The 12723-nt window shown below is 45.1% G+C and overlaps 1 protein-coding gene across 8 annotated transcripts in view; it reads right to left on the bottom strand.

Annotated features, from left to right (window-relative positions):
- lats2 (large tumor suppressor kinase 2) overlaps positions 1 to 12723 on the bottom strand; it is a 97425-nt gene that overhangs the window by 46487 nt on the left and 38215 nt on the right. For all 8 annotated transcript variants that reach the window (XM_041199326.1, XM_041199330.1, XM_041199332.1 and 5 more), the window contains one exon: positions 1753 to 1885. In XM_041199326.1, the coding sequence (XP_041055260.1) occupies positions 1753 to 1885 (133 nt within the window). The remainder of the gene's footprint in view (positions 1 to 1752; positions 1886 to 12723) is intronic.

The following is a 12723-nucleotide window of genomic DNA, read 5'->3' as shown; positions in this document are numbered from 1 at the left end:
ATCCAAATGGCTGTGTTGCCTGCCCAATGCCAGGGTTTGAGGCATCTGCTTGGGGCTGGAGAGGAACTTGCAGTGGGAAGAGGAAGATCAACAACATAGACAGGACTAGGAAGGAGGTTCTGCTTAAGGAGTATGGGTAGCTTGGGGCTAAATTAAAAAGCAGAACCTCAAAGATAATCTCTGGATTATTACCAGAGCCACGAGCAAACTGGCAAAGATAGGGATAGAGAGATGAATGCGTGGCTCAAAGACTTGTGTGGGAGAAATGGGTTTTGATTCATGGGTAGTACTAGGGAAAGTGTTAGTATTGGGGAAAGTGGGAGCTGTACCTCTGAGATGGTCTTCATCTGAACTCTGTTGGGACCAGAGTTCTGGTGAGTCATATAACTAGGATGGTGGAGACAGCTTTGAACTAAATAGCAGACGGAAGGGATCATGTGAGAGGAGGTGTAGTAAATCAAAAGGTAACAATGAGGTACTAGAGCAGGGTAGCAATTTGAGTAATGGCAGAGTGTGGCATGAAGGGACAGCAAGTACAAACTTAAGAGTGCACCAGCAGATAAAGCCAGAAATTGAAAAAATGATAGAAAAACAGAGTTAAAGGCTCTGTATCTGAATGCGCACAGCATTCACAACAAAATGGATGAATTATTAGCACAGATAGAAATAAATATGTATGACCTGACAGCCATCATGGAGACATGGTTGCAGGGTATCCAAGGCTGGGACCTGACTATTGATAGGTGTTTGACATTTCAAAACAATAGGGAGCTAGGAAAAGGTGTTGGGGTAACTCTATTAATTAAGGATAACATTATTACAGTAGTGAGAGATGACCTTAGCGAATCAGGTTGGGTTGAGATAGAAAAAGGTCACTTGTGGGAGTAGCTTTTAGGCCTGCTAACAGTAGTTATACTGTAGGACAGAGTATACATGAATGGGGCATGTAAGAAAGGTACCGCAATAATCATGGGTGCCTTCAATCTACATGTAGATTAGTCAAATAAGATTAGCAAAGGAAGCCTGTAAAATGAGTTCATAGATTGTGCATTGTTCAATTTCTTAGAGCAATATGTTCTAGAGCCAAACAGCGAGCAAGCTATTCTAGACCTGGTAATGAACAATGAGACAGGATTAATTAATAACCTCATGATAAAGCAGCCTTTAAGTGACAGTGATCATAACATGGTAAAATTTCATGTTCAGTTTGAAGGGCTGAACTGTGGGTCTAAGACTAGTGTTTTAAACCTGAATAGACATAACTATAAGGGTATGAAAGCACAACTAGCTAAAGGGAACTGGGGAACTAGGTTAAAAGGACAGTATCGATGCAGTGCCAGACTTATAAGGGTATATTTAATAGCTCTCAGCAATGAGATAAAGCTAGCTAGTAATAAAAAAAACTGGTAGTACTAGTTTTTTAAGCTGTATCTCCTGCACGTGAATGGAAAGGTGCCATAGGAAAGAGAGAGGCTGTTGGGGTGACTGGGGATGGAAGCATGCCGATGTTCCTTACATCCAAGTTGTTATAGTGGTTCATCATACCTGTTGTCAGCTATTTGAAAGAACAATTACGTATGGTGGTAAATACCAAAAGTGATGCCAATTAATGGGCTACCAGCAGACCCAGATTCACCCAAAGCTAGTTGACAGGGAATAGAAAATCATGTATTCTCTACAATACTCAATGTAAAAAATTAGATTACAAAGCAGTGTTATGTTTATTTATTTGAAATAATGCTGTGGGTTTACCTGGTGATGTTTGCTTAATAACTCTTACAATCTGTTCAGTCCTAGGGTCCAGATAGCCCATCTTACTTATGAAGTCCAGAGCAGCTTCTATGCTTTTGCTACCAGTCTGCTTGAGAGCTCGGATTGCCATTTCCTAAAAGCAAAAACAATTTAAGATGTAGAACTAAAATTATATCTTTCAGATTGGAATGACCAACAGTAATTGTGTTTAGGAAACAGTTAGATAACAAAGTGAATTGGTAACATTTTCAGTTCCTGCAGGATGTTTTAGTTGGTAAACTCCCCAGCAAGATAGGATAATGAAAGGGTGTATTTTGTCTCCTCTTCCTGCTAAAAATGTGACAATTGTTATTTTTAACACCCCTATTAAGTTTTATATGTTCACATAATGTGCTTTGATATATAGCCTCTGTCTGTGGAATTCATAACTAGACGTATTGAGTACAAAAGCATGAAAGTCATGCCGAACCTTTATAAATCTCTGGTTAGGCCCCAACTAGAGTACTGTCTCTAGGTCTGGTCACCACACTTTAGGAAAGATTTGAAGGCTCCTGAGATTTACCAGAATGGTTCCAGGGATGGGGAGGTTTTAATTACAAGGTTAGATTGGAAAGGCTAGAGTCGTTCTCCTTAAAGCAAAGGAGATTGAGGGGAGATTTGATAGAGGTGTACAGGTTATAACATGTTTAGATAAGGTAGACAAGTGGTGCAAGGATTGGGGGACAGATTTATGATTTTGGGCAAGCAAAATAGAGGGAATGTGAGGAAGAGCTTTTCTTACACAGCAAGTGTCGCTGAACCTGCTGCCCACTAACCTGCTTGCTTGTCCCTACAAACACCCCTCCCCCAACTTCTCCCCCCACCTTAAACCAGCTTATATTTCGCCTCTCTCCTATTTTTACTTAGTTCTGTTGAAGAGTCATAAGGACTCGAAACGTCAACTTTGTTCTTCTCCACCGATGCTACCAGACCTGCTGAGTTTTTCCAGGTACTTCTGTTTTTGTTCTGCTGCCCACTAAGTTGGTGGAAGTGGAAACAATGATTTCAAAAGGAAATAGGATAGGCACTTGAAGGAAATAAACTTGCAAGGCTATAGGGATTGAGCGGGGGAGTGGGATTAACTGGGCTGCTCCAGGTGGAACCGGCATGGGCTTGAAGGGCCTAATAGCCTATTGGTTCTGTAAATGACTCTATGACCTTATATTGGAATTTGCATCAGAAAACCATCTCCCAAAGTAACAGGGGAAAGAATTCAATTTGGCCCATTAGCTGACACAGGGAACTGCAATGAGCAATTATCCTAGGCCTGTTCGTGTTGAGGATAGCAGTACAAAACACACTGCTGACTGGTTACATGTTCAACACTGGGCCCAGAGGCGTGCGTGGCTAGCAAGATGAACAGCTAGCCTGTACTTCTTAAAGGCAGCCAGCCTTAGTAAAGGGGAGGTACACTTAGGCTATAAAAGCTGGTGGAGCTCTGTCAGAAAATCTTTGTGAAGGAAGAAGACTGGTAATGGAGCAACAGATCAGATAGAGGACTCCCAAGTTCTCTGATGTGCTGCTGGAGGTAGTCCAGTTAGTTGAAAGGAGGATACTGATCTTTTCCACGTCATATCACTGCTGGAAGCCTCTGATTTGCCCGCGCCACTGTTACCTCAACAGATCATCGTTCTGGGCGCCATATTTAAAGCGCACCCGCGCACAGCTTTCTCAATGTCTCCATCCCAGGACAGCTCCAGAAAAGAGATGGTCCTCAAAGCAAAGACATCTGCAGCACCCAAGTTTAGTGACATCTTGCTGGGCTGCTTTCTGGACGCCATGGAGGTCCATGCTCTATCCCATGATGGCTGTAGGAAGTCCATGAACCTTTCAACTGCAGCCTGGGAGATGGTGTCCACACCGATGATTGCCAACGCTACACAGAAGAGGTCTGTGACCTCCTGTGTTCACCTGTGGGTGGAAGCTTGAGACATCCCACATAAGTCTCCAGTGGAGCATTGAAAAGAGCCACTCACATGGAAGTTAAGAGCAGTGGTGAATTTCAGATCCACTGGCAATGGATGTCCTCCCAGTCCCCATGGCGTCAACTCCTGGAAAATATGGCAGATGTGAGCCATCAGATCCCTGGACATGCAGAGGCATCAGTGACACTGTTTCTCGCTCATCTGCAGAAGAAATATATGTGGTCTGTGGACCCTCAGTCCTGGGAGATGCCTGTGCGCAACGTTTCCGTGAGCCTCAACCTCTGCGTCCGGAGGGGGCCCTGCTGCCCCTTGCACATCAGGGTGAAGTTAATCCCTTTGATGAGCTTGGCTCTGCCGTCGCAATTTGCTCTGCCTTCTCTCCTGCCTGTATGCGATTAAGCAGGCAGCAATAAATGCAGCCTCCATCTTCCTGAAGATCTCCTCTCTGAAGGGTCAATGAGAGGAAGACATGAGTAAGCATCAGCCTCCAAAGGTCCGTTTCTGTCCATCGCTCGTAAGTCACTGTGGGTTCAAGGGCTTGGTACCAGTGTTGGCACCTTTTGTCACTGAAACCGTGGACAGCACAATGTCCATTTCAAGGAACATACTATCCTTCCCCTGGCCCCCTCCACCACCCCCTTCACTAGACCGACTGCAATGAGATTGCTTTGGCCCGGCACTTGGATGTGCTACTTGTAAGACACTTGTTGGAATACACATCAGGGCAGATGTTAGTGAGGGAGTGAGATTATTTTAGAGGGGACTGAGGGTTTCCATATGATGTAAACATGTCAGCACCAAGATTCTGAGCTCCTGCTTTTAACGCACAACTGCAACTTGTCCGGTCGCCCCTTGCTCTTGACTTCATTCTTGCTCTAGGGAATTTCCATGCTTAGAACAAGGGGTTATCACAAGATCGATTAGTGGCAGGATTCAAGATTAGTCTCACATGAATAAACTTCATTGGTTAACTCTCCTGATTCCCTGCATTGTCATTGAAAGATTCCTAACATTTCTCAGCTGTGCGTCTCTCTTCATTTGGTAATTCCCGGTTCAGTTGGGTGTCCTTTCAAATGGCCTCCTCGAGGCCCTCAGAGCCCTGCCCACCAGAGTTATTTGTTATTTTTAATTTCTGCTGTGCCATTGCTTCAGGTTTCAAGATAATGGTGGTGATCTTTCACTACCAGACCAACTTGGGCCCTCCCTGTGTGCCTGTGGTAACACCTCCCATCATCCTGGAGGAGCATAATGTGCAGGTTTCCCTCCCTCCAATAACTCTCCGTCCTCCCCCTTTAATCCTTAATCCCATTGTGATGGTGGTTAGTTTCCCTGTATTACCCCCTGAATCATTTGAGGTGGATGTACCTATGCCTCATTAGACCTTCCAGTGTGCCTACATTATCTTGTCTCCATCCACAGGCTGCACATGCCTCCCCTGTGAATGTGCCATTGGTGACCCAGTATTTTGCTAGAGACCCACCCAGACCGACGCCTGTGAAGTTACTACCACAACCTGCACACAACATGCAGGGCATGACTTACTTGGTGCTGACATGTTTACATCATATGGACTGACATGCCCTCCCCCTCTGTGGCTGGGTCAAGGCCAGTCTCTGCAAGCTCAGCAATGTAAACTGAAGTACTTCTACACTCTGCGAACCTCTCATTCTGGACCAAACTCGCTTATGTTCTTCTGTAAGAGATTCTCTCCCCGCTATGGACCAGAGGATGCTTCCATCTCACAACCCCGCCAGTCATGTGTCTGAGTGCAACCTTCCCCATTCTCCACCAAGCAACCCCCCAGTCTAGGCCTTGCCCTTCAGCCCCTTCCCTTGCCTCTGTCTGGTCTTCCCCGTTCCCCCATTGAGCCCTCACCCTGCTGCACTTTACAACCCACCCCCACCTTACCGCTGGTGTGGTACATAAAGCCTTGCTTGTGAAAGCCCCCTGAAAGCGATGTGGTGCTGCCCGCAAAGGCTGGCATGGAGTCCGAGGTGCCACAAGCGCTGAGCGATGCTGGGTTGTTGAACAAACCTCAAAGTCATGAGTAAAGTGCAGGTAGCCAGGTGCATGTCGCTTATATACGGTTGTGAAACATGCCCGTCTAATTAGATGCCAGCATGGAATATTAAACCAGCATCGGGGGGTGTGATTCCAGCGAGCAACCTCTACAACAGTATTCATTACATTCAAATGTATTCAAATTGCGTTACTGACATGGCACAGTGGGAAACGTGCGCCGCCATTAAGGTCCAGAGCGGATGATCGCAAACTATTTTTATGACATAAAACTGATTTTTCTAATCCCGCCTGCCACAATGCCCACTATGGGAGGGAGTGGAAAACCCCACACAAGGTCACAAATACCAGGAGGCAGCACCACAGAACTGGTGGGCACAGGCACACCTGCATCTCCTGAGCATCTTGGAGCCAATATTACTCATTATTATGGGCCTGTTAGTGACTGAAGCCATTGTATCAGCATCATCAGGAAAATTCAGGATATCGGTATATTCCTGCACTATGCACCTTCTTAAATTCCACGTCACCCTCATTCTGTTGTTTGGCATAAACAGCAAGCTGCCAATGGTGTAGTCATGAACCTCTTGTTTTCTATCTCATCACCCTTCCCTCATCCCAACCCTACACTTCTGCTTTTTTGCTTTCAGACACCCAAGAACTACCACCTGACTAGCAAGAGCAACCCTCACCTCCCCCCACTGATGGGCATGGGGAACAGCAAATGTCTGATAAGAAGTTCCGTCACTTGAACTGACACTTGCAGCCATCAACTCAGATGCTGGCACAGCATGTTATTTTAGAGGGTACCATAGAATCAGGATCAGAAGATAGGTTCAAGTGGACTGCAACAAGGACAGGGAGGCAAGATAGCAGGTGTGTCAATTCACTGGAGGACACAATCACAGCCAAGTTCTGCTACAGAGAACTCAGATCTGAACTTCAATGGGGTAAGCTACAGGAGAACACCGATAGGCATGGACACAAACATGCCTGGTGTATAGCTGCCACATAGCTTGTTATTATTGTAAAGGAGCATGAGGGAGTCATAAGACCATAAAAAAAGGAGCAGTAATAGGCCACATTCAATAACATCATGGCTGATCTTCTACTCAACTCCACATTCCTACTCTGCAAATCCCTTAATTCCCTGAGAGATCAACAATCTACCATTCCCAGTCTTGAATACATTCAATGATGAAGCAATCACAACCCTCTGGGGTAGATAATTCCAAAGATTCACAACCCTTATCTCAGTTTTAAAATGATTGTCCCCTAACACTGTGACTGTGCTCCTGTTCTGGATTGTCCAGCCAGGGGAAACAACATATCAGTTCCTACCCTGTCAAACCCCTTCAAAATCTTGTATGGTTCAATGAGATTACCTCTCATTCTTCAAAACTCCAAAAAAATAAAGGGCCAACTTACTCAGCCTCTCATCATGGCACAACCCTCTCATCTCAGGAACCAATCTGGCGAACCTGATGAACCTTTGCTGTGCTGTCTTCAATGCAAGTGTTTCCTTCCTTAAATATGGAGACCAAAATTGCATGCAGCACTCTTTTTTTTAATATTTTTACACAGGATGTAAATGTCACTGGCAGCACCAGCATTTGTTGCCCAACCCAAGTTGCACTTGAGAAGGTGGTAGTGAGCTGACTTCCTGAACAGCTGCAGTCCATTTGGTGTAGGTACACCACAGTGCTGTTAGGAAGAGAGTTCCAGAATTTGACCCAGCGTAGAAGTAGCCAGCTCCATGACAGCACTCAAGGACCCACAATACAAAGTCTGGCAGCAGATATGAGCATAGGACTTAGGAGCAGGAGTAGGCCAATCAGCCCTTTGAGCCTGCTCCGCTTCCATTATCTCAACTTCCAGTGCAGCACAGGCAGGAGCCACCTGACCTTTCAATGCTGCAGTGGAAACTCATACTGAGATCATGGGACCCATGCTGTTGTCATACACTCAGATAGTTGCTAACATGGCTGCAGGTGCCAGTGCTCAAAGAGCTGGTCCAGCAATCTGTGCTCCAGCACATTGCTAGGATTACTGAGGTCCTGCCCCTGAGGAGTGCCAGTAACAATGTGGAACACATACCTACAGTCCTCCATCAGGTTGACAGCATCTCCTTAAAAGAAAGACCTCTTATTCTTAAACTGTGTCCCCATTTTAGATCTTCCCCAGCATCCACTCCAACAAGTCCCCTCAGGAACTTATATGTTTCAATAAGATTACCTCTCGTTCTTCTAAACTCCAATGGGAAAAGCCCTTCAGCCCAGGAATGAGTTCCGTGAACCTTCCCTGAACTACTTCTAATGTAATTATATGCTTTTTCAAATAAGGAGACCAAAACTGAACACAGTACTCCAGATGTGGTCTCAAGGCCCTGCACAGCTGCAGTAAAATTTCCCTACTTTTATATTCCACTCCTCTTACAATAAACACCAACATTCCATTCGCCTTCCTAATTACTTATTGTACCTGCATACTAACTTTTTGTGATTCATGTACCAGGACCCCCAGGTCCCTCTGTACTGCCGAGTTCTGCAATCTTTCTCCATTTAAATAGCATACTGCTTCTTGTTTCAGAACACCAATGGTTTGTTCCATGGTACCACTCTCATTGTGCATGCTCTGTCCACAGGTGGTTGGGTGACTGAGGGGAGTCATGAGTAAAGTGGGTAGTCCTTGTCACCCAGCAACTAGTCTCTGGCTTGTAATGGCCCAAAGATACTGCATAGGGCTGACTGTCACAGTATGAAAGTGTCATGACTGCTGCTAGAACAGCAGGCATTCAATGACATGATGTTCTGTGCATGGTTGCACACCAACTGCACGCTCAGGAATGGTAGCCCTTGCAGTCGCATTACATCTCCCCATTAATATGTGGGGTCTGAAGAGCTATGTGCATGCAGTCGATGCATCCCTGTGCCAGTGAGAATCCAGCTAGACTAGCAAAGCCATGTGTCTGCTCTCTGGTAAGAGGGAAGTGATGCATTTTGGAAGACTAACACTGCAAGGGAATACACAGTAAATAATAGGACCCTAGGAAGTAAAGCGAATCAAAGGGACCTTGGTGTACATATCCAAAGATCCCTGAAGGCAGCAGCACAGGTAGATAAGGTGGTTAAGAAGGCATATGGGATACTTGCTTTTATTAGCCAAGGCACAGAATATAAGAGCAGGGAGGTTATGTTGGAGCTGTATAAAACGATAGTTAGGCCACAGCTGGAGTACTGTGTGCAGTTCTGGCCGCCACACTATAGGAAGGATGTGATTGCACTGGAGAGGGTGCGGAGGAAATTCACAAGGATGTTGCCTGGGCTGAAGCGTTTCAGCTATGAAGAGAGACTGGATAGGCTAGGGTTGTTTTCCTTAGAGCAGAGAAGGCTGAGGGGGACCTGATAGAGGTGTACAAAATTATGAGGGGCATAGATAGGAAGAAACTTTTCCCCTTAACGGAGGTGTCAATAACTAGGAGGCATAGATTTAAGATAAGGGGCAGGAGGTTCAAAGGGGATTTGAGGAAAACTTTTTTCACCCAGAGGGTGGTTGGAATCTGGAACACACTGCCTGAGGGGGTAGTAGAGGCAGTAACCCTCACAACATTTAAGAAGTAATTAGATGAGCACTTGAAACGCCATAGCATACAGGACTGCAGGCCCAGTGCTGGAAAATAGGATTAGAATAGATAGGTGCTTGATGGCCAGCATGGACACGATGGCCTGAAGGGCCTGTTTCTGTGCTGTATAAATCTATGACTATGAAGGTCCCTTTCCTGGCTTATAGGGCCTCTGTTGCCTCCCTGATGCATATCATGCTGTCATATGTTGGTAATGTTGCCCACTCTCCTCTGGAAGGATCTGCGGGCGCAGAAATTAAGGGCCACAGTGATTTTCATGGTCACTGGCAGCTACAGGTCTGTTTGTAGGAGGCAGCACAATTCAGTGGCCACTCCTTGGTGAAGTTGAGCTACCTCAGTGCTCCAGGAGAGATGCAGTTAGATGTTCTCCCTGAAGATTCCTGGTAGGTACATCCTTCTGTTGAAAGACTTCTTCCTCCTCCCTCTACGTATAGCTTCTCCTCTCTGCTTCCTGAGCTCCATGTCACTGTCACCTTGCAGCCCAAGAGGGAAATAATGAAAGCAGGATTTCTGCTAACAGGTCTTCAAACTTCTTTGACCGCCTTGTCAAAATCCAGCACTTCTCCCTTGTAAATCCTAACCCTTTTCCAAACTCCTTAAACAACACTGAGCGCAGTACTTCTACTCACTCTGCAGCAGCAAAAGGAAGTCAAAAATATATCATATGAAAGTTCCATGGTGATCCATTTAAACAGTGCTATTGGGGAGTCCCTCATGCAGCTTGGTATTTAAGAGAGGGCATTAACATGATCTGCGAAGTCTATGATGGCAGGTTTTGCACCAAATCAGTATTAGAAGCTGTTTGACATCACAATCTGCCCATTCTGTATGCTTCTGGCACACACAAGGTACACCTTGAGGTTTTTTCCAACTTTCTTCCTTGTTTTCACCAGCTCGTCTTAAGATCACAGAATTGTAGAATACAGCACAGAAGGGAGCTGTATAGCCTATTTTTCCTGTAGGCAGTTAGCTCTCTAAATGTATCTATCCAGTTAGTTCCAATTTCCTGCTCTTTTCCCGTGATGCTGAATTTTGGTGGTGTACATTTCCAACAAATAGAAGTTAGTTTTATGAATGGGACATCCAACATATGCCCTGAAAATCCACAGATCTTCCGGTCTGCTCCCTGTATATTATGATCTCAGTGGATCCCAAAGTAATTCAAACTCCCAGTTATTAATTGAAAGAATTACACCACAGGATTTTACATTTAATCAAAAACCTTTACTGTGCAAGGGTTAATCAAAATAAGTACTACTAAATTAACACTATATTTTGTAAGCACCTATTCTTTTAAGCCCAAAAATCTTAACAGGACCCTTCCCATTCTACTTTTATTTCCACTCAAGAGTTCCCCTATACTTTACAGGATCTTGAAGGTTCATTCACTTCTCCTGGGACCAAACCAAGGTGTGCCATAGCTTTCAGGAATTCATTTTGATTCTCTTCAGTGTTCCTTCTATTCTCCAAGCTATGAGGTTTCTTGGGGTCCTTCCAGCAGCATTCGGCTGGGCAACCCTCCAACTCTTCTTAAGCATCTCACAACTGTAGACAGCCCAGCACAAGCTTGGGCTTCCCTGCTTTCTTGTTCAGTGACTCCAAATCAGAAAACACCCTTGGTTTCTGTCAGCCTTTGTTCCTAGTCTACAGCTCCTGGCAGATTTCTCTATTTGCTTGTCTCAAAGCAGCTTCTAGGGGCCAACCGCAACTGCTTTTGTTTCTATGAGAAATCCCAGAGATAAACCCAAAATAAAGAACAAACTACCTCCCTGCAATTTATTCCCATGGCACACCTGAGCTGTCCCAGATAAAGATTTCAACTAATTATTTCCAATTTCCAAACCTTCCTCTTGTTCTGGGAAACCAAATGAATAATTAGGAAGACAACTGTTGATATCTCACAGAATCACAGTGCAAAAGAGGCCCTTCGGCCCATCAAGTCTGCACCGACACGTGAGAAACACCTGACTTACCTACCTAATCCCATTTGCCAGCACTTGGCCCATAGCCTTGAATGTTCTGATGTGCCAAGTGCTCATCCAGGTACTTTTTAAAGAATGTGAGGCAACCCGCCTCTACCACCCTCCCAGGCAGTGCATTCCAGACCATCACCACTCTCTGGGTAAAAAAGTTTTTCCTCACACGCCCCTAAACCTCCTGCCCCTCACCTTGAACTTATGCCCCCTTGTGAATGACCCTTCAACTAAGGGCAACAGCTGCTCCCTATCCAACCTGTCCATGCCCCTCATAATCTTGTATACCTCGATCAGGTCGCCCCTCAGTCTTCTCTGCTCCAATGAAAACAAACCAAGTCTATCCAACCTCTCTTCATAACTTAAATGTTTCATCCCAGGCAACATCCTGGTGAATCTCCTCTGCACCCCTTCCAGTGCAATCACATCCTTCCTATAATGTGGCGACCAGAACTGCACACAGTACTCCAGCTGTGGCCTCACTAAGGTTCTATACAACTCCAGCATGACTTCCCTACTTTTGTAATCTATGCCTCGATTTATAAGGGCAAGTGTCCCATATGTCTTTTTCACCACCTCACTAACATGCCCCTCTGCCTACAGAGATCTATGGATACACAGGCCAAGATCCCTTTGTTCCTCAGAACTTCCTAGTGTCATGCCATTCATTGAATACGTCCTTGTCAAATGAGTCCTTCCAAAGTGTATCACCTCACACTTTAAGGTTAAATTCCATCTGCCACTTATCTGCCCATTTGACCATCCCTTCTATATCTTCCTGTAGCCCAAGACACTCAACCTCACTGTTAACCACCTGGCCAATCTTTGTGTCATCCTCAAACTTACTAATCCTAACCCCTACATAGTCATCTATGTCATTTATATAAATTACAAATAATAGGGGACCAAGCACAGATCCCTGTGGTATGCCACTGGCTTCCAGTCACTAAATCTCAGCTTCACCAAGAAACTCAGAAAGTGGCCACCTATTGTATGCTGTTTTCCTACTTCCAACTCTGACCTTATTAAATAAACACAGGCCATCCTTCTGAATTGCAATTACTTTGGGCTTTGTTGACCAGCTTCTCACCAGGGACTTTCATTTATCTTGCATTTAAAAATTTCAATCCCCAAACTAAAAGTTATACTCCTAAAACTGATCACAGAATTGTTGAAGTGCAGGAGGCCATTTGGCCCATTCTGTCTGTTCCAGCTCTCCAAATAAGCAATTCACTTAGTCCCATTCTCACCCTTTCCCCATCATCCTGGACAGTGTTCCTTTTTAAATAATAGTCCAATTCCCTTCTGAATGCCTCAATTAGACCTGCGTCCACCACTCTCTCAGACAGCACATTCCAGACCTTAATCGCTC

This window comes from Carcharodon carcharias, chromosome 11 (assembly GCF_017639515.1).
Source record: "Carcharodon carcharias isolate sCarCar2 chromosome 11, sCarCar2.pri, whole genome shotgun sequence".
Lineage (NCBI taxonomy): Eukaryota > Metazoa > Chordata > Chondrichthyes > Lamniformes > Lamnidae > Carcharodon > Carcharodon carcharias.
This window is presented reverse-complemented; position numbering and strand designations above follow the sequence as displayed.